This window comes from Tamandua tetradactyla, chromosome 5 (assembly GCF_023851605.1).
Source record: "Tamandua tetradactyla isolate mTamTet1 chromosome 5, mTamTet1.pri, whole genome shotgun sequence".
NCBI lineage: Eukaryota > Metazoa > Chordata > Mammalia > Pilosa > Myrmecophagidae > Tamandua > Tamandua tetradactyla.
The window spans coordinates 92,382,634-92,403,482 of record NC_135331.1 but is presented as its reverse complement, the minus strand read 5'-3'; the positions used below and the strand labels follow the sequence as shown (position 1 = coordinate 92,403,482).

Here is a 20,849-nt window from a genome sequence, read left to right as displayed (position 1 = left end):
CATAAGGGCAAACCCAAGATTGGGGGCTCAGCCTATTAAATTGGTTCTCCCCAACGCTTGTGAGAATATCAGGAATTCCCTTGGTGGGAAAGCTGAGTATTTCCTCCTTCCTCCCCATTCCCCCAAGGGGACTTTGCAAATACTTTCTTATTCTCTGCCCAAATTACTCTGCGATACATCAGAACATCGTACTAACCTTTACAGACCAACAAGATATCACTCCCGATTCAAGAGTCCATGTAATTATAGTGTTCGAATAAACTGACCATTCAAGTTAAATTAGATAGCATGCTGCCAAAAATATAAATTTTGCACCAAATAAATATCTCTTCCTTTGGTCTCACACAGAAGTTGACATTTTAAAATATAGACCATATTATCCTTTACCCTGTATTCTGATTCACCTTAGTCCTATCCAGATCAGCTTCATTCATATCCCTTGTTGAAGTCGCATCGCTTTTTCAACTTTTTAAACAGTAGTTGTATGGGGTACTTCTGACTTTCATAGCTTCAGAGCTCTAACTCTGAGTCTCAGGTGTCACACAAATATCCGATGTTCCAGGAAATGACCAGGTTATACACAAATAGCTCAGCATCTCAGAATTCAGAAGTAACAGTTACAACTCCAGAATACATGTGACTGCTGTAAGACCTTACAATTTAGGAATCTTTACAATAGGCCCCAACCTGATAACCCATGCTCTTGACTTGAATCCTCCGAGTTTGCATGTTATAGGTAGCCCATATGAGCGAATGCATGATAATATTTATCTTTTTGTTCCTGACATTTCATTCAACTTACTGTCCTCAAGGTTCATTCACCCAGCTGCATGCCACACAATTCCATTCCTTCCCATAGCCACTCAGTAGTCTGTTGTCTATATATATATCAGCGTGCAGACAGGGTGTTCTTGTTCTGTAAACAGAACTGAAAGACTCCAGTTAATTTCCTGAAAACTAAGCACAAAGAGTAGATTGTTAAACTCAGCTAGGGCAGGTATATTTTCTAGCTATCAGGGTCATCACCCCCTTGGGTAAAGAAGGAAGTAGGCTCACAGAGATTACAAAATTTGGCCACGTCATGTAACCAGTCAATAGCAGTGCTGAGCTTTGAAGCCAACTCTACCTAGACCAAAGTTGTGCTCCAGGCAACTCACTGTGGGGCTTCCCACATCGTGTGGGGGCCTGGGGCACGGGGCCAGGGTATCTCTGGCTGCCAGAACTGGCCTCCTGAGAAAGCTGCGCTAGTCCCACATCTGAGCAAACTCGGGGCATCTGTGCCTTTCCCACCTCCAACCACTGCTCTCCAGGGCGCCCCATTCTCAGCCAGGACTAATGATGGCTCACACCCACCCGTGGCCTTGGAGAGAAGGCAAGGTGAGCAACAAGCCTTCACAAAATGGGTGCGTCTTTACTGTATCATTGCAGATATTAAGCAAGGATGAAAGAAAGGGGGTGGGGAGGGATCATTTGAGTAGGACTTCTTAGGGTTCCTTAAATCACTCCTGAAGTCTGTCCCTTGTGGCAGGCGAGGGGCACTAGATGTGGGAACACACCCCTCCAGGCCCAGGGGTTGTAGTGTCTCAGCTCCGGGGACCTAAGCTCTCCCTAGAATCCTACAAGGGGGCTTGGAAGGAAGGTTGAGGAATGGGAAGGCTGGGACCCCTCCTCACTTGAGCTTGACATTGCCAGATATCTGGGTTTGAGTGGGGCCAAAGGCAGGAACTGAATAAGGGTGAGGCAAGAGACGTACCCAGGGTATATAATGTAAGGAGAAGCTCCCTAGTCCCAGCTCAGCCCAGGTGCTCAGAGCACCCAAGAGGGTTAAATACAACAATGACAACAGTGGTTAACACGTACACACAGGTACATATGTGCCTTGCACTAAGCATTATTTATCGACAGATGAGGAAGCCAAGATCAGAATAATTAAATAATTTTCCCAGCTAATGACTTGTACAGCTAGAAGGGCTCCAAAGTCCACACTCTTACCCATGGTGCGATATTGCCAACTCTCCCCCCACATCCCTCCCACCTCCAAGGATTGGCCACAGGTGTGCCTCTGCTCACGCAGGTCCCAGAGGACGGGGAAGGTGGTCATGTGCTGACAGCGTCGTCCCTTTTATAGCCCTACCACCTCAGCTGGCCCTGACTCCTGCCACTTGATTTTCTGACTGCTCCCTGCACCAGCTGCATCCACTTGTCATGGAGAAAGTCCTTGTCCTTTTGCTGGTCGCCCTCGCGGTGGCCTATGCAGTGCCCGACCCTAGGGGACTCGTCATCAACCTGGTAAGATGATCTTCAGGAGAGGAGCCCTCTGAAGCTCCAGGTGCAGATTTCTGAAGCACGAACCTTAACCTCTAATGCCCCCACCAGCGATTGGTCCAGGGACTGGAAGGCAGCGTCTCTTCCTTCACTGCCCCATTCCCTGTCCTGCACCTCCTCCCTGGGCCCCCACCACTGATCAACTTCAAATGGAGCATGCTCAGAGCTGTGGTTCAAACTGACTGGAGGGAGCTTTAGAAAAATGGAGAGCCTGACTCAGTAGGCCTAGTAGTTCCAAAAGCTTCCCCAGTGATTCTGGCTTCAGAATGAGGGTGGGAGGTGGGGAGAAGTGGCTTAAATATTGTCTCTCCCAGGGGAATCAGACAGAATGACTCACTGAACACTCGTGAAACACTATGTGCCAGATACAGTTCTAAATGCTTCACGAGTATTTACACGTTTAGTCTTCATAAGGTGTGGCAGATACTGTTGTTATCAAACCCTTTTTGAGATAGAGAGCTGACAGAGCGCTTAAGCCACCAGCTCGAGGTCACCCAGCTGGAATGTGGTTAAGCTGGAAAACCCATCCAGCCCCCAATTCAGAGGTTCTTTACTTGGGGCCATGTGTGGGCTTAGAGGGCCCAAGATCACCCTGAAATGATATGTAAAAGTCCAGAGGGAGACAGGGAATTTTCATGGAAGACAGTCCTCAGTTTTCACCGGTTCTTCAAAGGAATAGAGGACCCAGAGAGGTAGGAGACCTGGTCTTGGGCAGTGCATGTGCATTCCACGTGGGAGCACTGAGGTCCAGGGTGGGGCAGAGAACTGCTTGGGGCCACTCAGCAGTTGGGAGGGTAGCGGGTGCTAGAACCCGGGTGTCCTGACCTTTGGCCCAGGGCAGCTTTCCAGGCACGGCACAGCCTGTTTCCCCCAAGGGTTGGGCGTGGGTGGTAGAGAATCCAGGCCCAGAGGTAGATTCCTTCATACGTGCCCACCCCACCCCCAGGAAGGCACTGTCAGCTGTTGTGGGTGGCAGGGTGGGGTCTGGGTGGAGAAGGGACCAAGGGGAGTGTGACGTGGCTGAGCGGCTGTCCTCCGCAGGATGACGGCGAGCTCTGCCTTAACAGCCTCCAGTGCAAGAGCAGGTGCTGCCACCGGTCCAGTGGTTTGAGCCTGGCCCGCTGCATGCCCCAGGCCAGCGAGAATAGCGAGTGTTCTGCCAAGGTGGGTATCAAGGGGTTAGTGGAGAGGGAGGGCCCAAGATCTCAGAGGAGGAGGGCCCTGCTTGGGGATGGGGATCAGAGGGTTTAAGGAAAGAGAGGGAAGGCAAGAGGCTTCAAAGCACTTTTCCACCCCATCATCACTATTGACCCTCACAACTGACCTCCCTGGAGGGATCAATTCGCAGAACAAGTAAGCGAGTCATGCTACCTGGTCTCCCAGGTCACAGCACCTCCTGGGGAGGGGTCAGGAGCATCATCTGAAGGGTTAAGCCTAAGCCTGCTGGCTGTCAGGGTCGGGCAGGGGGAAGTGATGCCCAAGGTGGCCATCCACAGCCTGTGACTCCCTTGCTCTGTGTCTTTGCAGACATTGTATGGGGTATACTACAAATGTCCTTGTGAGCGGGGCCTGACCTGTGAAGCGGACAAGACTATCGTGGGCTCCATCACCAACACAAACTTTGGTATCTGCCATGATGCTGGACGTGCCTAGGAGTGAGACCACCCACCCCTATACCCCACCAAGCACGCCCCATGACCCTGGCTCAGGGCAACCACTCTCCTCCTTCACCACTTCTCCCTGGATGGCCACCCCCTTGACCAGCACCTCTGTCTTCTGATTGGGTTCTTGGCAATTAAAGTCCCTCTGCAAATCTTCCCCAGGCTCCTGGATGCTCTAGCTGGGTCAGTGTCTTCCCTGAATTACCTCAAGTCTGTGCCCCACCAAGGCAGGCATCAGACATGTCAGAGGTAGGAGAGATAGGTCTGGGGTAAGGGAGGATGCACTGGTCACCCTGGAGACTGAAGACAAGGCAACGAAGCAGGTACAGCTAGGCCGAGAACCCCCAGACCTCCCCAGGAGAGAGCATCTCAGGGAGGTTTGAGTGCTCCTTGCTCACCAAGTTCTCAGACAGACACATTTATACCTCTCTGGTGGGGACTCACAAATGACCTATATACTTTGTCCTGCAACAAAACTTACCAGTCCCCATGAGCTCTCACCTCTTCACTGGGCCCTACCCTCAGATGTGATAGCTGGCTAACACAACCCATGGGTTAAGACGTCAGACCACTAATAATTGCTGCGGGTTTACATTGTGCCAACAAATTCTTAAGGATCCTGGGAGGGAGAATTTATTTGTTCCCATTTTATAGACAAAAACTGAGTTCAGAGAGGTAAAATAACTTGCCCGTGTCATGTAATTAGAAAAAAGTTGGCACTAAGCCCATCTACATCCCACTCCCTACCCTTTCAATGATATCCCATTCTTTCCTGATTGTTCACACTAAGACAAATGGGTAGAAACTGCAGGGAATTTAATTTGGGCTTAAAATGAAGTGCAGAGCCATCACACATGGACTTTCTGTGGCAAGACTGAGGTCCCATCACTGAAGTGAGCAAGTGGAGGCTCCGCTGACCCTTGGTGGAGATGCTGGAGATGAGATTCCCACAAAAACTGGGGGAGAGTAAACTAAATGACATTTAGCTGCCTGCACAGTCCCAGGATTCTATAGTTCTGTGATCAGTGAATCCTTAGACTAACCACCGCTTTATGACTTTAGAACCATAGTCAGCTACAAATTATAGAAAACCTAAGTAATTATGGTCTAAACAGATGGTAGCATATATTTCTCAAGAATCAAGAAGTCCAGAGATAGGAAGACGTGGCATTTGCTTGGGAGCTGTGGACCTTCCCCTCACAGTTGCCAAGTGTCTGCAGCAACTCCTGACCTCACGTCCTCTCACATCTTTCTAAAGCAGGAAGCATGGACTAGAGGGTGGGTTGGATGGAAGAGGCCAAACATTTCTTCATACATACCTTCTTCTTATCTTTCCCCAAAGCAAACCTCTCTTCATAGCTCAATGGCTAGAACTGGGTCCCCTGAGGGTAGCAGGGAAAGCAAGCACTTGGCAAAGGGAGTAGGATTGCCACGACCAGCTTAGGCTAATCATTATCTCTCTCCTGGGGTTCAGTTAGCAAGGAAGGGGGGGGCAATGGCTGTTGGGAGGCCAGTAACACTGCCACACATGAGTCAGGGCTCAAGGAGAGGGGCTTTTAATACCTTAGTCCTGCCAGGGTCTTGGGCCCCAAGAGAGCGGGGAAAAGTCATCCTCCCTCGTGCCCAGATCCAGCCCTGGGGGACATCTACATTCATTCACTTTTTCACATATCTACTGAGTGGTCACAGTGCCCAGCACAGGGTTACAGACTGCGGGAGATGAAGAAAAGTCCCTGGTATCCACGGTCAATTTGGGAGTTGGGCTCTGCAGAAGTCAGTGGCTAAGATCTCAATCCCCCCATTCCCCTGTTTTAAATACCTTCCCACTTTAAATACCTTGAGTGGTTCTTGTCTTTCTACACTGAACCCAACTAATACATCTGCCTGGAGGAAGGGGACCTTTTTATTATTGTTGCTCTTTAAAAGCACCTTCCTCTCACCAAGCCTTGAGCCTAGGGAAGGCACCTTTTTCTAATTTACACAAAGGTGTCCTATAGGCTATATAGCCTTGCCACTTAGACCTTCCACTGTAGTATCCTAATCCCAGGAGTGCACCATCCTGTTGTCACATCTCTCTAAATCTGCTAGATATTTAGCTACAGCAGCAGAGGTACTTGCAGCTTTTGAGTTCATAACAAATTCCTAATGCTGAACCCTACAGACCTGCACTGTCAAAGGTGGCAGCTACTAGCCAGCTACATGTGACTGCTGAGCACTTGAAATGCGGCTCATCAGAATTGAAATAAGCATAAAATACAAACTGTATTTTTAACACTTATCACCAAAAAAAAAAAAAAGAATATCTCAAGTAATTTTCACCTGTTGAAATGACATTTTTTGAAATATTGGATTAAATAAAAGGCATTATCAAAATTGATTCTACTTGTTTCTTTATACTTTTTTAAATAAGGCTATTAGAAAACCTGAAATTACATATATAGCTCAAATTTTATTTCAATTGGACAGGGCTGCTGTGGACTCTCGATGTCTGTTGCTTTTCAGCATCAGAGGCTTCTCTGCTCCAGCAGAACAGAGGCACAGTTTAATTACAGCTCAAGATACTCTTTCCTTTACTGATTATGTATGTTTTATTTTGTTTCTTATTTTTTAATTAATAAATAAATTTTTTAAAATGTTTTTAAAAAAAAAGATACTCTTTCCTTACACATTTCTCCAGATTCTGGCAGCAGTTGTCTCTGCCAGTGACCACAGGGGCCTCTGAATCTCTGGCCAGTTTAATCATATCAGCAAAGCATCTTTTTTTTTCCCTTGCCCTTCTGACTTCTTAGGACATTGGGTATCCCCTGCCGCCTCTCTCTCCAAGGTTGTTTTGCTGAATGGGGGAACTCATGTAACACTATGGGAGTCTGAGTGTCTGTCTGATACATTGTTCTAGTTTGCTAGCTGCTAGAAAGCAACACACCAGGATTGGCTTTTAATAAAAGGGGATTTATTTCCTTAGTTCTTCAGAGGAAAGGCAGTTAACTTTCCACTGAGGTTCTTACTTACATGGGAAGGCACAGGGTGATCTCTGCAGGTCTTCTCTCCAGGCCTCTGGGGTCCAACAACTTTCCCCAGAGTGATTTCTTTCTGCATCTCCAAAAGTCCTGGGCTGAGCTGCAAGTGCTGAGATGAGGTATGCTGAGCTGCTTGGGCTGTGCTACGTTGAGCTCTCTCATTTAAGTACCAGCCAGTTAACTCAAACATCATTCATTGCAGCAGGCATGCCTCCTAGCCGACTGCAGATGTAATCAGCAACAGCTGAGGTTCACGTACCACTGGCTCATGTCCACAGCAGAAGAACTAGGTACCTTCACCTGCCAAGTTGACGACTGAATCTAACTACCACATGTCCACCCCTTGTCAACTTGGCAACTACATGCATCACCTTAAACAATATTAAGGTACAAAAATTCTCTTCTAGCTGTGGACCTATGAGTCTCAAAACAAGATATCTGGTGCCAATATGCAAAGGAGGGACAGTCACAGGATCCAGAGGGAGAAATTGGAAGGGAAACCTGCAGGGCAAACACCATTGGGTTTCGAAGTCTGAAAATCATTTATCCTTCAGCTTTGGAAAGTGGCAGTCCCACCCTTTCCAAAGGCCTATGCAGTGGCCCACCTCTTTACAAATCAACCTTGGGGAACATCGAGGAGACCACCTTTTTCTCGGCTCCACTCTCTCCAGGCATCGGGGCCACACCTGGGCTCTCTGCCATTTCCGGGGCACACGCCCAACCCCTCCATGTGGTGGCAGCCAGGCTCTCCCAGTCCCAAGGAGCGTGCTGTACCTTCTCCAAGGCCTGAGGAGGCACGACTCTTCCACTGCAACAAGTTGACAACTGAATCTAACTACCACAGACACCTAGGTAAAGATAGTGTATTCTACCCAGGGTATGTTTACACAGGAGGACGCTTTAAGTACCATTACAGGTCATATCTTGATTCCTAAGCCCTTGTACCATAAGCCCGAAATTCTGGAGGACACGCTTGGCTCAGGTCTGGGGGCTTATTTGACCAAAAGCATGGCTTAGTTTGGAAGCTTAAGTCCAAAATAATGAAATTGTGATCTCCAAAACATAACCCGACTATAACAGGCTGCCTTGAGGCCTGCCTCTGCTGAGGATTCACTACATAGCAACAGGCCAAGCAGCACCTTGTTTCTAAAAGCCTGGCAACACACAGTAAAACTTCCCAAAAGCTCTCTTAACTTAGTCGCTTCCAGTCCTGACACTTCCTCGCTCTGCCTGAACTCTCTGTTTCCTTGGTTCTCCTTTCTTTCTCACCCCTCCCTTTTCTTCCTGCCTCAGAAGATTCCAATTCTTCATTTTCCAGCCATATGATCCTGGGCAAATTGCTCAATTCTTCAGTTTCCTCATCTGCAAAAAGGGGTGATACTACTGAGCCTGCATTGTTTTGGCGTAATGATGAAATGAGATAAGTGTGTGTGGCTTCTAGAACTGGCCCTGGCATGTGGTAAGGGCTCCATAAACACCAGCAATGTTTTGTACACTTTCTGAAATTTAAGGAGAGGGCAACGGAGAGATCAGACGCAAGCCAGGCTTTGGGAGGGTGGATTATGAAGTGAACTGAAGCCCACGCCTCCTCTGGGGGACTTTCTTTGCAGCCCTTCCTGCTTCCTCCTTGATCTTTGCACCCCACCCCCTCCAGTGTCCTGTATCCCACCCCCATCCAGCCATGTCCACCCAGGCCTCAGCTTTGAGCATCAAGGTGTTGAGAGACTGAATACACAAGTCACCAGGGAACTCGGACCCACTATCAGCAGTAATCAGACCGGAAAACCCTGGTCCTTTACCCGCAACAACTGGTTCAGGAGTCAGCTGCTAACTACATACAGTAAACACAATCCCTGGAACAAACAACCCAAAAAAGCCAGGACTTGATCAGTAAATGACAGCTTCCCTAATTTTTGACCCAGTTTCCAACTTAGGACCAACCAAAAAAAGCCAAATATTTTCCCCTAACCAATCACAAAGGATGCCCCACTTCTCGCTAGCCACATCCAGCCCCCCCATGCCAACAGCTTCCAATCAGGGCACTCCCGTCGTCTCCCCAGTTTGTCCACCGTAACACTTTCCCACTCACCTACCTGCCTTTGACTGTGCCAAACACAAGCGATGGTAGCTGACTTCCTGGCTATAACAAGCTCTGAATAAATAGGTTCTGTCCACGTTTGAGGGTTCTGCATTTATTTCCAGAGCACTGAACATTAAAACTTCTTTATTTTGCCGGTGGAGTAGGCTCTGTGTGGGCCAGGAACAGGAACACGCAGTTCTGGGTGAGGCGGGAAGACAGTGGGTGGAGGAGGAGGAGGAAGAGGAGCCCAGGAAGAAAATTTTCTTGGCTGACTTTTTTTTTTCAATTTTCTTACACAGGCCACAAATGATTCTAAGCATTTTCTCATTCTTGGGTAATGGACAAGTCAGGTAGGGCTGACGGGGACACGCCTTGTCCAGTCCAGAATGTCTGGGGAAGGACGGACCTTGACCTTGGGGGCTGCTGGCCCTTCAGCTCTGAGAGACAATCCTCACCCCAACCCCAGCCCAGCTCCCAGGCCCATCGAGCACAAAACAAAAGACACCATCTCCCAGCTGCTCAGACTCTGGGCCTTTTTCAGGAATTCCTGCTACTGCCTCCTCCAGGCTGACCCCGGGAATGTTGGTGTCCTCTCAGCCCCATCCCTGGCATTAAACCCTGTGCCTGCTCTAAGCAGATGAACACCAACACGGAGCATTTCTTTTTTAAATCCTTTCATGGGCAATTCAAACCCTCCTTTTAGGCACGCCCAGCTCAGAGGCTGCCTCGGCACACCTCAGTCCACGAAGAACTACAAAGAAAACGCCTGGAGTTAGGGGAGACAGTCTGAAGCAGGGCCAGCCCTACTGGCCAGTGTCCATTTATGTGCTCCTTAGGCCTGATTATTGCAAGACCACCTAGCTCTCAGGAGATCTCATATCTCCTCCATTCCATACTCACATGCCACAGACACACAGGTCACTTCTGGGGACCTGAATCCACCAAGCTCCCCTGGCCTCAAGGCCTTTGCCCCTGCTTGTCTCTCTGCCCATAACCTGCCCTCGGACCTCTGCCTGGCTGCCACCCTCCCCCACCTCAGGCTTCCCAGACACTCATCACCTTGTTCTGTTGTGTTCACAACCTTTATGAGTCTCTGAAATTATCTTTTTATATATATATTTTTTCTTAAATTGCCTGTCTCCCCTTGTTAGAACCTCAGTTCCAGGAGGACAGAGATGTTTTGTTATTTTGCTTCCTGCTGTATTTCTTAGCCCCTGTGTCTAAACTGCTTACACACAACAGGTGCTCAATGCATAATGCTAAAGAAAGAGGATATTGCAAACTTCTATACCTTGTCTGTCTCTGATCTCATCTCCTGTTGTTTCCTGTCTCCTTACTCTTTGCTACTCCTTGAGCATGCCTGCACTTTCCCACCTCTGCCTGCTGTTCCCTCCACCTGGCATGCTCTCTCCCTGTAACCTAGAAATCAGGATTTAAGGAATGATTTTGATTACTGAATTATTATATAGATACTCCTTCTTGCTTTTTGGCATACTGGAATAGACAGAGGGAAATGCCTGATATTTCTAAATTGTAATCCAGCTGCCTTGATCTCTGATAACGATTATACAGACCTTATCTTTTGCCCCTATGATCGTAAAAAAACTTGTGTCTAACCTTCATTTGTACCCACATATCCAGTTTTTCAACTTTAGAGTCTTGTAATCACTAAAGGTAGCCCTTAATGATTGTTTGTTTATTTGTTTATTTATTGAAAATTTATATAACACAGTCTGGCCTCAGCATGATTTAGAGAGGAGAAAAATGGTCCGAGAATGGTTCTAAAGAAAAGAACACTGTATTACAGAGACAGTTGTTTTGCAAAAGAGAGAAGAAATAGGATGAGATGATGTATGTTCAATCTTTTGCCTCTCCCAGAAATCAGTGTTGACGAGAAAATGTAAAGTTTTTCCTGTAAAGATTAGCAGAGCAAGAAAAATGTCCTTCCTGATTCGAATCTGGAGGATTCAATGGAAGCTTTATTAATTCCATCTGCACCACCTCCACTCTATAACTGAGGGGACAATAGATCAGGAAAGGAGGGAGCTCCCTTACCCCCTCTTCCTCCTTCTCTGTATCCCCTATACTCCCCTAATGTTTGTTAATGAAGGGTCTTGGGTCAGCCCAGAACTAACCCACCCCAAGTCCAAAGTTATCTTGATAACTGAGGCTGGATCTAACCAAAGTGGGCCCGCCAGAGATACACGCAGTAACTTAGACTTTAACTCGCAAGTCACCTGTACTCATTCCCCATTTTCTTACATAGGTTCTATCTGCGCATGCTCAGTAATCAGATCACCCCTAATCCCATCATCTGCGGCAGGGTGCTCAATATCCTAAACCCTACCAATCTCTTTCCTCTAATAAACCTATCCGAATTACTGCAGTTCAGGGAGACAGATTTTGGGCTGCCAAGCCATCTGCTCTCCTACCACATTCCTAGTAATACATTCTTTCTCTCTTTGAAACCCCAGTGTCTCAGGCATTGGTTATTGAGCGTGTTGGGCAAAAGAATCCATGGTCTTTATCCACTAGCACCCCCAGATAGATCCCCGGGTCCTGCTCACCCGCCCCCTTAGGCCTGGCTTAAATTGCACTTTGGCAGGAAGGTCTTCTTTGACACCTTTTGCAACCTCTCCTTGCAATACCACTCTCTCAGCTCCTTCCTTATCTTCTTTTTCTCTAGGTGCCTATTGTCTCAGATCTACATTTACTTCTTTGCCTATGTCCTGCCTGTCACCTATAACTAAAATGTTGGCTTCCCGGGGGTAAGGACATTTTTTTTTTTTAACATGGGCATGCACCAGGAATCGAACCCAGGTCTCTGAGATGGCAGGCGAGAATTCTGCCACCGAGCCACCATGGCCCACCCAGGGGTGAGGGTTTTTGCCTGTCTTGCTCACAACCCTGTCTCCAGCACCTAGAAAACTAGTGTCCATATAGTAGCCGCTCAATAATATTTTTTGAATGAATCAGTATTTGTCTCCTTTACAGAAGAGAGCTTGAGATGGGAGGCACTGCATCATATCCACCTCTGTGTCCACAGCTCCAGGCACTGCCCTTGGAACAGGTCCCAACACAAGGGTGGGTTTTCTTTTTCTTCCCAGGCATCCTCCACCCAATATTCCCTGCTGTCCCCCATCCCGGCCCTCTCCCACACCAGCCTCCATGCCCGCCCGCCCTCCCTAAAACAGTACAGTCCTAGGGACAGGGGCACGGGAGGTGATTGCACCCTCTAGGCTTTCATTTATTGCCTGAGGAGATGGGGCCCTAGTGAGGAGGAAGAAAAGGAGGAGGAGGCAGAGGCTCAGCAGTGGAAGCAGCCTTACATCATCATGACCCAGAGTTGCCTTCTCTAAGGTCTAGCTAAATATCTGGGACTGAAGCCAGGAGGGTAGGTAAGGAGGTGCCAGTGCCCTGTCCTAAGGTGTCAGGGCCCCCAGCCAAATGGGACAGAGTCACAAGCAATGGAGGTAGAGAAGTTTTTCAAGCACTGCGGCTGCATACTGGACCATTGGCTATGCCCATTTCACTGCTAGTGAAATAGCTTAATCCTGTGCACTTGGGTCCTGACAGCAGAACGAGCTGGGGTTCAAATTCCAGTTCTGCCTCCTACTGCCTGTGTGATCTTGGGCAGACTTCTGCAAAATGGGGGTAACAGTACACTGCACAGACTATACACTGCTTAAATTAAATAACATGCACTGCGCTTTCACAGAATAAGCCCCCAATTCAGACTTTTAAATTAGAGGGTCTCAGAAGTTAGAGGGATTTCAAAGCTTCTCTCAGCCAATCCAATTGTATATTACTGCTAATAAGCAGCATCATGAATATATGCTTTTCAGATGAAGTCGAGAGAAGTTGTAAAGCTTCCTCAAAGTCATAAAGCTATTAAATAACAGAAGATCAGAATCTAGCTTTCATCCTTCTACTCCCTTCTCCCAAAGGCCTTCAAGTAGTTAACTACCTCTCTTGAGGAGAAAATCAGTGTACCTGGTTACATTTCTGTATGCCTATCTGGCAAGTACAGGAATTGCCCACAGGTGTGAGTGGGCTGTGGTTGCAGATACTCAGAATGAAAGCAAATGAGTCCTGGGGACAGGAACGGGTGGTAATCCAGGGAGCAGAACAACAAGAGTCATGTTCACATACATCAGTCAGGACAAGTTAGGTAATGCCGAGGTCACACACTACCCAGAAATCATAGAGGCTTAACACAACAAAAATGGATTTTTTCCCCCACACAAAGTCTGATGTGAATCAGGGGTCTCTCCAGGGCAGCTGTCCTCCATGTGGTGACTTAGTGACCTAGGCACCTTCCCTCCCACGGCTCCCTCATCTCTCCACCTGGCCATGGCAAGGAGAGAGAACTGCAGAACTTGCATGTCTTGTGGTTGCCCCATGGAGAGAAAATCAGTCCCCTCCCCAAAACTGTTTGGATGTTGAGATTGATGAGAATGTGAAAAGGCTTGGCCCTCATATAATGGAACTTCCCACGGAGAGCAGGACAAGCACAAGCAAGTCTAAGTGGTAAGAGCGAAAGGGGACTGGTGGCTTTGGCATTTACTGTGACTAGGAGGAGCCAGGGTGAGGGTTCCCTCTGCAAGACAGGGTTTGCATGGCTTGAACTTCCCACTAGCACCAGGGGAGAGAGCACACGGGTTTCCTTACAGGCTTACCTAGATATGGGGCAAAAGGGGAGTGATGGGGCTTGAAAGGTATCATTAGTCAAACCAAAAATGGAGTCTTCCTCTTTATTATACACTCTGCTTTGGCCCAGAAGTTAAACACATCACTTCTACCTACAGCCCAATGACCAAAACTATTTCCATAGCCCAGCCTACATACAAGAAGGCAAGTGTTTTAGTTTGAAACTTTTAAGTACCCCAGAAAAGCCATTTTCTTTCAATGCTGGTCTCATCCGGTAGGGCCAGACCTAGTGTTTAGGGTGAAACCATTGATTCGATTATTTCCATGGAAACTGACCCACTCAATCATGCATGTGACTTTTTGATTAGATGGAGATGTGACTCCACCCATTCAAGGTGGGTCTTGATTAATTTACTGGAGTTCCTTAAAAGGGGAGACATCTTGGAGAAATACAGTTGCTTCAGAGCCAACAGAGACACAGACATTTGGAAATGCAGAAGGCCTAGGACATGCCAGGAGCTGAGAGAGCCAACAGAAGCTAGACAGGTATCAGAGCTGAGCAAACGTTGCCATGTGTCTTTCCATGAGTTGCTAAGCCAAGAGATGCACAGCATATGAACCTGTGAATGTCAAGATGCAGAAAAGCAATGCCTCTGAATCTACATATTAACTCTCATAAAGCAAATAAATAAATAAATAACCAAAAAAACAAGTATTGGGGGATGAAAGGGTAGTTCAATGGCAGAATTCTCACCTGCCATGCAGGAGACCTGGGTTTGAATCAATGGTCCACGCACTTCAAAAAAAAAAAAAGATTCAACGAACGGTGCTGTGATAACAGGATATTAACATGGAAAAGAGTGAAATGTGATCTCCATTTTACATACAAAAATTTAAAAAACAGAAATAAATACTTATTATTACTATGCAGAAAAAGGAGATTCTGGAAGAACAGAGAATCAGTCAGCACTCACTTGGTCGCAAGTGACAAAGACCCAACCCAAACTAGTTGAGTGAAAAGGTGAATACTGGCTTATGTAATTTAAAAGTCCAAGGGAAGTCTTTCTCTGCCGGCGGCTCTCCCGCCGCCATCTAGCCCTCCTCTTTCCCCTTCTCCGCCGGTGCTCCCGCCGCCATCTAGCCCTCCTCTTCTTCTTTCTCCGCCGGTGGCGCTCCCGCGCCATCTAGCCCTCCTCTTCCCCCTTCGCCGGTGCTCCCGCCGCCATCTAGCCCTCCTCTACCCTTTCTCCGCCGGCGCTCCCAATGCCATCAAGCCCTACTCTTCCTCTTTCTCTGCCGGCGGCACTCCCGCCAACATCTAGCCCTTCTCTTCCTCTTTCTCCGCCGGCGGCACTCCCGCCGCCATCTAGCCCTCCTCTTCCTCTTTCTCCCCCAGCGGAGCTCCCGCCGCCATCTTGCCCTTCTCTTTCCCCTTCTGCTCTGGCGGCTCTCCAACCACCACCGTGCCCTCTTCCGCCTTCACCGGCTCCTCCGCCACCGTCCTCGACAGCCTTGCCATCCTCACCTTTCCTCCTCCAGAACAGATACTACAGGAGTAGAAACGATGCAGAACAGCTCCCGAAGCCACGACAGAGATCAAAAAGACAGCGTACCCCATCCTGGAACGGCTGACTGGCTGGGAGAACCCGCTCCGGTGAGATCGCCGAGGGGCGCGGGCTTCCCCGGGCGGGGCGGCAAGTGGCCGGAGTCCCTCCCCTCCTCCTTCCGGGGCCAGCTGGCAGAATTGGGCAGGTGGTCCCCTCAAGCCGCGGCAGTTGGCACCCCCACCACTCGCGGCCCCCCGGACCAACTGAGAGAATTTGATCGTAAATCCTCAGGTCGCGGAGAACGGTGACCGGGGGGGTCCCTTCCAAACACATGACTCCCCGGTCCGGCTGGAACGGTGCACTCTCCTGGACAACGGCGGCTGGCGCCTTCCCGCCACACTTAGCGCCCCGGGCCGACTAGGAAATTTGGACGGGCGCTCTCCCGGGCTGCGGCGGTCGGCGACCCTCCCCGCGTTCGGACCCCCAGGCCGGCTGGCACTCTTCCAAGCCGCTTCGGCTGGCGAACCTCCCCCACGGCGAGAGTTTTCCAAAGTTAAAGAAGCCACAGCACCTTTTACTGGTGGGACCCGCAGACAAACATGTGCCATGAGCGCCACCTACTGGGCAGGATAAGAAAAACAGAACCCAGAGATTTCACAGAAAAATCTTTCAACCTGTTAGGTCCAACACCCAGGGAAATCTGACTAAATGCCCAGACGCCAGCAGAAGATAATGGATCACGCTCAGAAAACTGAAAATATGGTCCAGTAAAAGGAACAAACCAATAGTTCAAATGAGATACAGGAGCTGAGACAACTAATGGTGAATATACGAACAGAAATGGAAAACCTCTTCAAAAACGAAATTGATAAATTGAGGGAGGACATGAAGAAGACATGGGCTGAACAAAAAGAAAAAATAGAAAAACTGAAAAAACAAATCACAGAACTTATGGAAGTGAAGGATAAAGTAGAAAAGATGGAAAAAACAATGGATACCTACAATGATAGATTTAAAGAGACAGAAGATAGAATTAGTGATTTGGAGGATGGAACATCTGAATTCCAAAACGAAATAGAAACTATAGGGAAAAGAATGGAAAAATTTGAACAGGGTATCAGGGAACTCAAGGACAATATGAAGCGCACAAATATACGTGTTGTGGGTGTCCCAGAAGGAGAAGAGAAGGGAAAAGGAGGAGAAAAACTAATGGAAGAAATTATCACTGAAAATTTCCCAACTCTTATGAAAGACCTAAAATTACAGATCCAAGAAGTGCAGCGCACCCCAAAGAGATTAGACCCAAATAGGCGTTCTCCAAGACACTTACTAGTTAGAATGTCAGAGGTCAAAGAGAAAGAGGATCCTGAAAGCAGCAAGAGAAAAACAATCCATCACATACAAGGGAAACCCAATAAGACTATGTGTAGATTTCTCAGCAGAAACCAGGGAAGCTAGAAGACAGTGGGATGATATATTTAAATTACTAAAAGAGAAAAACTGTCAATCAAGACTCCTATATCCAGCAAAATTGTCCTTCAAAAATGAGGGAGAAATTAAAACATTCTCAGACAAAAAGTCACTGAGAGAATTTGTGACCAAGAGACCAGCTCTGCAAGAAATACTAAAGGGAGCACTAGAGTCAGATACAAAAAGACAGAAGAGAGAGACATGGAGAAGAGTGTAGAAAGAAGGAAAGTCAGATATGGTATATATAATACAAAAGGCAAAATGGTAGAGGAAAATATTATCCTAACAGTAATAACACTAAATGTTAATGGACTGAATTCCCCAATCAAAAGACATAGACTGGAAGAATGGATTAAAAAACAGGATCCTTCTATATGCTGTCTACAGGAAACACATCTTAGACCCAAAGATAAACATAGGTTGAAAGTGAAAGGTTGGGAAAAGATATTTCATGCAAATAACAACCAGAAAAGAGCAGGAGTGGCTATACTAATATCCAACAAATTAGACTTCAAATGTAAAACAGTTAAAAGAGACAAAGAAGGACACTATATACTAATAAAAGGAACAATTAAACAAGAAGACATAACAATCATAAATATTTACGCACCAAACCAGAATGCCCCAAAATACGTGAGGAATACACTGCAAACACTGAAAAGGGAAATAGACACATCTACCATAATAGTTGGAGACTTCAATTCACCACTCTCATCAATGGACAGAATATCTAGACAGAGGATCAATAAAGAAACAGAGAATCTGAATATTACTATAAATGAGCTAGACTTAACAGATATTTAAAGGACATTATATCCCACAACAACAGGATACACCTTTTTCTCAAGTGCTCATGGATCATTCTCAAAGATAGACCATATGCTGGGTCACAAAGCAAGTCTTAACAAATTTAAAAAGATTGAAACCATACACTACACTTTCTCGGATCATAAAGGAATGAAGTTGGAAATCAATAATAGGCAGAGTGCCAGAAAATTCACAAATACGTGGAGGCTCAACAACACACTCTTAAACAACAAGTGGGTCAAAGAAGAAATTGAAAGAGAAATTAGTAAATACCTAGAGGTGAATGAAAATGAAAACACAACATATCAAAACTTATGGGACGCAGCAAAGGCAGTGCTAAGAGGGAAATTTATTGCCCTAAATGCCTTTATCAGAAAAGAAGAAAAGGCAAAAATGCAGGAATTAACTGTCCACTTGGAAGAACTGGAGAAAGAACAGCAAACTAATCCCAAAGCAAGCAAAAGGAAAGAAATAACAAAGATTAGAGCAGAATTAAATGAAATTGAAAACATGAAAACAATAGAGAAAATCAATAAGACCAGAAGTTGGTTCTATGAGAAAATCAATAAGATTGATGGGCCCTTAGCAAGATTAACAAAAAGAAGAAGAGAGAGGATGCAAATAAATAAGATCAGAAATGGAAGAGGAAACATAACCACTGACCTCACAGAAATAAAGGAGGTAATAACAGGATACTATGCACAACTTTATGCTAATAAATACAACAATTTAGATGAAATGGACAGGTTCCTGGAAAGACATGAACAACCAACTTTGACTCAAGAAGAAATAGACGACCTCAACAAACCAATCACAAGTAAAGAAATTGAATTAGTCATTCAAAAGCTTCCTAAAAAGAAAAGTCCAGGAGCAGACGGCCTCACATGTGAATTCTATCAAACATTCCAGAAAGAATTAGTACCAACTCTCCTCAAACTCTTCAAAATAATCGAAGTGGAGGGAAAACTACCTAATTCATTCTATGAAGCCAACATCACCCTCATACCAAAACCAGGCAAAGATATTACAAAAAAAGAAAACTACAGACCAATCTCTCTAATGAATATAGATGCAAAAATCCTCAATAAAATTCTAGCAAATCGTATCCAACAACACATTAAAGGAATTATACATCATGACCAAGTAGGATTCATCCCAGGTATGCAAGGATGGTTCAACATAAGAAAATCAATTAATGTAATACACCATATCAACAAATCAAAGCAGAAAAATCACATGATCATCTCAATTGATGCAGAGAAGGCATTTGACAAGATTCAACAGTCTTTCCTGTTGAAAACACTTCAAAAGATAGGAATACAAGGGAACTTCCTTAAAATGATAGAGGGAATATATGAAAAACCCACAGCTAATACCATCCTCAATGGGGAAAAATTGAAAACTTTCCCCCTAAGATCAGGAACAAGACAAGGATGTCCACTATCACCACTATTATTCAACATTGTGTTGAAGGTTCTAGCCAGAGCAATTAGACAAGAAAAAGAAATACAAGGCATCAAAATTGGAAAGGAAGAAGTAAAACTATCACTGTTTGCAGACGACATGATATTATACGTCGAAAACCCGGAAAAATCCACAACAAAACTACTAGAGCTAATAAATGAGTACAGCAAAGTAGCAGGTTACAAGATCAACATTCAAAAATCTGTAGCATTTCTATACACTAGTAATGAACAAGCTGAGGGGGAAATCAAGAAACGAATCCCATTTACAATTGCAACTAAAAGAATAAAATACCTAGGAATAAATTTAACTAAAGAGACAAAAAACCTATATAAAGAAAACGAAAAAAACTGCTAAAAGAAATCACAGAAGACCTAAATAGATGGAAGGGCATACCGTGTTCATGGATTGGAAGACTAAATATAGTTAAGATGTCAATCCTACCTAAATTGATTTACAGATTCAATGCAATACCAATCAAAATCCCAACAACTTATTTTTCAGAAATAGAAAAACCAATAAGCAAATTTATCTGGAAGGGCAGGGTGCCCCGAATTGCTAAAAACATCTTGAGGAAAAAAAACGAAGCTGGAGGTCTCACGCTGCCTGACTTTAAGGCATATTATGAAGCCACAGTGGTCAAAACAGCATGGTATTGGCATAAAGATAGATAAATCGACCAATGGAATCGAATAGAGTGCTCAGATATAGACCCTCTCATCTATGGACATTTGATTTTGATAAGGCAGTCAAGCCAACTCACCTGGGACAGAACAGTCTCTTCAATAAATGGTGCCTAGAGAAGTGGATATCCATATGAAAAAGAATGAAAGAAGACCCATATCGCACACCCTATACAAAAGTTAACTCAAAATGGATCAAAGATCTAAACATTAGGTCTAAGACCATAAAACAGGTAGAGGAAAATGTAGGGAGATATCTTATGAAACTTACAATTGGAGGCGGTTTTATGGACCTTAAACCTAAAGCAAGAGCACTGAAGAAGGAAACAAATAAATGGGAGCTCCTCAAAATTAAACACTTTTGTGCATCAAAGAACTTCATCAAGAAAGTAGAAAGACAGCCTTCACAATGGGAGACAATATTTGGAAATGACATATCAGATAAAGGTCTAGTATCCAGAATTTATAAAGAGATTGTTCAACTCAACAACAAAAAGACAGCCAACCCAATTACAAAATGGGAAAAAGACTTGAACAGACACCTCTCAGAAGAGGAAATACGGATGGCCAAATGGCACTTGAAGAGATGCTCAATGTCCCTGGCCATTAGAGAAATGCAAATCAAAACCACAATGAGATATCATCTCACACCCACCAGAATGGCCATTATCAACAAAACAGAAAGTGACAAGTGCTGGAGAGGATGCGGAGAAAGAGGCACACTTATCCACTGTTGGTGGGAATGTCAAATGGTGCAACCACTGTGGAAGGCAGTTTGGCGGTTCCTCAAGAAGCTGAATATAGAATTGCCATACGACCCAGCAATACCACTGCTGGGTATCTACTCAAAGGACTTAAGGGCAAGGCACAAACGGACATTTGCACACCAATGTTTATAGCAGCGTTATTTACAATTGCAAAGAGATGGAAACAGCCAAAATGTCCATCAACAGAAGAGTGGCTAAACAAACTGTGGTATATACATACGATGGAATATTATGCAGCTTTAAGACAGGATAAACTTATGAAGCATGTAATAACATGGATGGACCTACAGAACATTATGCTGAGTGAGTCTAGCCAAAAACTAAAGGACAAATACTGTATGGTCCCACTGATGTGAAACGACATTCGAGAATAAACTT

General features: G+C 45.7%; 1 protein-coding gene across 1 annotated transcript; it reads left to right on the top strand.

Annotated features, from left to right (window-relative positions):
- The first annotated feature begins 2,129 nt into the window (after positions 1-2,129).
- CLPS (colipase) lies at positions 2,130-4,142 on the top strand. The gene is made up of 3 exons (XM_077161591.1): positions 2,130-2,289; positions 3,367-3,489; positions 3,853-4,142. The coding sequence occupies exons 1-3, from the start codon at positions 2,206-2,208 to the stop codon at positions 3,976-3,978; spliced, it is 333 nt and encodes a 110-aa protein (XP_077017706.1). The 5' UTR covers positions 2,130-2,205; the 3' UTR covers positions 3,979-4,142.
- Positions 4,143-20,849: the final 16,707 nt, after the last annotated feature.

Bases quoted from the DNA above. Each gene is read 5' to 3' on its own strand.
- CLPS (XM_077161591.1), top strand. From the start codon at position 2,206: ATGGAGAAAGTCCTTGTCCTTTTGCTGGTCGCCCTCGCGGTGGCCTAT. The intron at 2,290-3,366 runs GTAAGATGATCT...TGTCCTCCGCAG, and splicing joins GGGGACTCGTCATCAACCTG to GATGACGGCGAGCTCTGCCT. The intron at 3,490-3,852 runs GTGGGTATCAAG...GTGTCTTTGCAG, and splicing joins ATAGCGAGTGTTCTGCCAAG to ACATTGTATGGGGTATACTA.